General features: G+C 35.7%; 1 protein-coding gene across 1 annotated transcript; it reads right to left on the bottom strand.

Annotated features, from left to right (window-relative positions):
• Window positions 1–2,719: 2,719 nt before the first annotated feature.
• Window positions 2,720–5,201, bottom strand: LOC107475966 (uncharacterized). Its single transcript, XM_016095676.3, has 2 exons — window positions 3,795–5,201; window positions 2,720–2,949 (listed from the first exon to the last, which is right to left on the bottom strand). Exon 1 carries the CDS (start codon window positions 5,123–5,125, stop codon window positions 3,821–3,823), a length of 1,305 nt encoding a protein of 434 aa, XP_015951162.1. The 5' UTR covers window positions 5,126–5,201; the 3' UTR covers window positions 2,720–2,949; window positions 3,795–3,820.
• Between the last annotated feature and the right edge of the window lie 214 nt (window positions 5,202–5,415).

Below are 5,415 nucleotides of genomic sequence, written 5' to 3'. Positions count from 1 at the left end.
TATTATCTTCTGTTGTAATTGGCAAATAATACTCCTTTTCATTGTGGAAGCCTTCTTATAAATTAGCATTTGGTCTATATGTGCATGTTTTCTGAGTAGGGTATTCCACCTAAATTCAAGTCTCTCCTATCCAATAAAGATCTTTTGTTTCAAATTTGAGTCTTCATAGTGTTTTTCATGATACTTGTTAGATAAATCCATATATTAATGTGTAGAGTCTTATTCATTGAAAATCACTGTTAAAGGCAATATAATCATTGTTATGACTTCAGTGGGCCAATAGGAATTCTAGACCTTGATAGTATTTGGAATCTTAAAATTTTAAAGTTACCCACGACCAAAAAAAAAAGTTTATAAAATTACACTTTTAAATATAGTTGCTTGGTTCCCAACATTCTCCTTGACTCAATCCAGCCACAGTACAATTCACCAAGTTTAAAGAAAATAAGGAATTGTTAAAATATTACATTGTATATGAAAAGAAAAAGCTTAAATCTTAGCCTTCCATTTAATTTTTCACTGGTTAAGCTTATGGAATCTTATAAAGCATTTAGTCCTGAGAGAAAATCAGATGTCATTGCCACCAAGTGATCAAGTCCAACAACATTAAAGATCAAGGATATGGTTTTGTCCCAATTCAACATCTAAAGATCCTGGCTGATTTTCACTGCCAATAACTTTTCCTCTCAGATGGGACTGTCCTTGTCCATTGAGGGAAAGCATTCCTTCTCTCCCTCCATGAATAGTAAAGGGACGAGTCCCACTTTGAACATCGAAGTTTTGCTTCTCTCACTCATTAATAGAGTGATATCAGATATGATGCAAATTTCTCTCTTCTACTTTGTGACACAATAAATCCAAATCAATTTAATTTTAATTCTGTCTATTACATGCCAAATTCCAACTCTCCACAAAATTCATATATGTGCAATTCTCAACCATCAAATTATCTAGAGATGTTCATTGATCGGATCGTATCTGCAAATTTGCGGTAAATATTTGCATCTGATCCGAAAATTGCGAATACGATCCGATCCGCAGTCTGATCGGATTGGATAGGATCCGATCCACACTCTTTACGGATCGAATCGCGGATATCTGTTCTGCATCCGCATATCCAATACGCAGATCTGCAGATCCGCACAATAATAATTAAAAAATGTAAATATATATATTTGGTATTATGTTTACTTGTTTGTATGTTTTAGTTAGTAATTATTATTCATATATTGTTTTATTTTACTTTTGTTATTTAGAAATAAATAAGTTTAAAAGTGTGAAAGAAATATTTTTATTGAATTTCTTTTACACAGAAATATGATTGAAAAAAGAAGGTTCAAGTATGCGGATATACCCGATATTCGATCCGATTCGATCTGCGGATCGAATCAGATTGGATCGGATCTGACACTAAAAAAACACGGATATCATATCCGATCCGATGAAAATTGTACGAATCAGATAGAATTTTTTGCTATATCCGATTCGATCCGATCCGCATACACCCCTAAAATTATCCAAATATCCAGAATCCAAATTTCTAAATAACTCCTGATTTTTATATACTTCCATTTTCTCTCCTAATCAAAGTTCACACTTCACGGTCATTTCCACCTCCCTTTACAAAACTTTAGTCCAACAATCACTACACCCAGGAAAAATTTTAGGTGCTTTCGGTGCAAATTATAACTCTTGTACTCATCTATTAGTTAATAGATATTTACAACAAAGTCAGTTTAGCATATATGACATAAATTGATTAGAAAGAGTAAGTCTTTTTATTTACTCTGAAAGCATATAGGAATGAGTCCTCTAACTCAAGAAATTCCCATCTCTCTGAATCATAGTCCATAATGTTCACAAATTTTCAATGATGATGGGCTTGACTGTAATGGTCTCCATTATCAGCATAATGTGAAGAACATGACATGTCATGGTCATTGGAATAAGATGAGCTCCTAATAAGTGTGTGGTTAAATGTGTCTCATCAATTGATTATATTGTTGATACTGATTTAAAAAGCATACATTTTGAAATCAGGTCCACAATTATTAGGAGGAAAATAAACCAACTTGAGCAAAGAAAGGTGCAGATGGAATGCAAAAAAGATGTCATAAGATCAACCATGAGGTGAAACATTAAAGTTTTGTGGTTGTTATGATCAATTATATCAAAAAATTTGGAGTGGTTCAAATTAGACAAACGTAATACAATTAGCTCTTGAGCTCTTTAAATCAAATAACGGAGAAGTCATGACTCATAAAAGCCATAGTCCCCACAAAATGCAATTATTTAGTCATTATTTGCATGTACATATAGGCCATAGTCACATGTCATTTTCACATTTTAAAGGCATCTAGACACTTCCATAGATTTCTATGTATTTCTATGTATTTCAATTAGTATAAAATATAAAATACATTTTAAAAATATAAAAAATAAAATATATATAAATATATAATAACTAATTTGACAACAAATTTAAACAGAGCCAATTTTTTTTAGTTATTAACTATTTAAAAATTAATTTTTATTATTTGTTATCACTTATTTTTAGTGTACTGATAATTTTTTTTTTTAAACCATAACCAAGAGAGATAATACTGGTTCAAGAAGTAGAGTGAAATAGTTATTTAAAGAGTTCATATCATACTAACAAGAAAGTAACATCTAAAACAAATTAAAAAGAAACCAATCATCCAAACTATCAACACTTGTTTAGCATTTCAATGGAAGCACAAGGCGAAAATGGTAAATACGAAATAACTCGTCGATAAGAAATGAGTCAAGACAAATTCTCTGACTATACGAAATTTTCCTATCTTTATTATGAGGAATTGTTATTCCTGCCATGCATTGTCATATTCTCCACTGCAGCATTGCTGATGGAGGCAAAAGCTTTCAGTTTCAGATCTGTTCACGTGGAGTCATTTTCCATGAATTATTGCTCTGCATTGAATGAAGGCTCGCTTTAAACCATAACATTTCTTTCGTACACATCCAACAAACGAGTTCGATAAGATTAGAATAGCCTAAGATGGAAGCAAACAAATAGCTCAATATAAACATATACTCTATTTAACGGTGTATCAAACTTATTAAATTATTTAACCATATTTCAGCTCATAGTTTTAGGAACAAATAATTATTTTGATCTTAAATAAAATTTTAATTTTAATAAAACAAACTCTAATTTTTGTTTTTAACTAAATAAACTACAAAATATCAGTTTTATTTGACAAAATAATTTAAATGTTTAGAGGGGTTCGTTAATAATTAGTTCATTTTATCAAATGAAACTAATATTTAAAAGTTTATTTTATTAAAAACAAAATATTGAAATCTTATTTTATCAAATTCAGATACAAAAATGGCTAATTATTCTATTTTTATTAACTACAAAACTAGCTAAAAAATTTATATATAGAAGTAGGATGAGTGATATATCTTAATATTGTAATTTTTAGTATTTTTTAAAATTATCGGAGGAATACAAATTGGACCTCCAATTTATGTTTAAAAAATTTTAAAACTTTGGTCCAATTTGTGTATTCTAAATTTTTTTTATTTTTTAAATACAAATTGAAATAAATTGGACTGTCCAATTTGTATAACGGTCTAATTTCTATAATTTCTGTATATTTTAACAATCAGACGGTCCGATTTATACTTTCTAAATTAAATCGTCCCATATTTTAAAAAATACTATAATAGATCACAATTCAAATAAATACCACTCTTAATCCAATATTAAAAATAAAAATGTGACAAAACTATGTTAACTATCTTTATACCAGTAGGCAGTAGCCATGGACACATTTTACTTTACAAGGCCCAAGTTGAGAATACCGAAGCCCGTGTTAGGCCAAGATTTCTCCATAGCCTTCAAAAGCAAGACCCTAACCCAAGCAACCCAACCTTCCCATGAAGTCCTCTTATCCCAAGGGCACCCCCACTCCAGCAGCAATTTCAGCCCTGTCTCCGCCGCCTTCTCCGCCTCCTCGAACCTCCCCTCGGTGAGGTACACCTGACTCAGCACCACGTACGGCTCACCTGCAAACGGATTCTTCTCTATAGACCCCAACAACAACTCCTCCTTCCTCTCCAAACCCTCTTTCTTGCCGCACACGGCATCCCAGTACAACTCCCTCGCCGCTATCCCATCTTCCGCCGCCACAACCTTCGTGCAGTTATCGAAAACCGGTGGCACAACCAGCTCAACGTGCTCGTCCCTATCAAAATGAAAATCATAATCAGTTTTACTTTTTTTATTTTCCAACATAAAAATTTCTTCCTCCCTCCAAATTAGGTTATAAACTGCGCCCATTCTCGAAATCGAGCTGAACCAAAGCCCGGGCTTTCCGTCTCCGGGCCATAGAGCCTCGCAATTGTTCCCGGAAAACTCGAGGCGGCCGTCGTCGTTCTCGAAAAGCGTGTCCTGGAAACCGAACCACTGGTCGCAGAAGTCCGCCATTGTTAACATCAGGAAAATCGCTACCGCTCTCCTCGAAACCCTAACGTCCTCCCCCGTACGGATATGCTTCACGATAACTCCCTCCGCCGGAACGATTCCCTGCACCTTCTTCCTCCAGTGTTCTTCTCCGTTGAAGATTCCTTTCTCCTTGGCGTTGTTGAGTGAGATCTCTGATTCGCGGAGGTGGTCGACGAGTTCTTCGTCGGAGTAACGAAAGAGGAGGTCGTCGTGGATGAGCGGCTGCCTTGGAACGATGCAGAAGAGATGGATGAGGCGCTCGGCTTCGTCGCCGACGTGGCCGCGAACGACGTCGCGGCCGGTGGAAGGGTCGAAGATGGCGAGGTTGACGTAGGAGTTGGAGTATGCTGAGTGGAAGAGGCCGCAGAGGCAGACGGAGTCCGGTGCCTTCCAGAGCTTGAGGATGCGGTGGACATCGGTGAGGTGGTCGAGGAAGCTGCCATGCTTGTGCCAGCACTCGCCGGCGCTGACGGAGCAGAGTAGGTCAAACAACGACGGGAGGTTGTTGTCAACAGAGTGTAGCTCCCGGCGGAGGAAAGGGCGGGCGGCGTTGAGGAGGTCTTGGAGGTGGTGGTGATGAGGTGGCAGTTGTTGTTCAGTTTTTTCAGATTGAGAGAGTGAGGGGGGAGCCATGGATGGCGATGAAGAAAGAGAAGAGTGAAGAGTGTGTGTTGAAGAAGAAACACGAGTGAAGTAATGAGGAGTGGGGGAGGACTAGGGCTGGTAATATATATCTTAGTCGCTGATATTTAATTTGGACTAATCTATTTGATTAGGGTTGTCTACTTTATCCTCGGCAAAAAGAGTAGGGTAAAGTAGAGTGTAAATTTGTCTATAAATAAGATAGAATATTGATTTATTAGGGTATATTTTACTTTATTCTATCTGTATTTTTAATATATTATAAAAATTTAAAATAAATA

This window comes from Arachis duranensis, chromosome 2 (genome assembly GCF_000817695.3).
Source record: "Arachis duranensis cultivar V14167 chromosome 2, aradu.V14167.gnm2.J7QH, whole genome shotgun sequence".
NCBI lineage: Eukaryota > Viridiplantae > Streptophyta > Magnoliopsida > Fabales > Fabaceae > Arachis > Arachis duranensis.
Note: the sequence above shows the minus strand (reverse complement) of the source record. Positions and strands in the feature narration are given on the sequence as shown.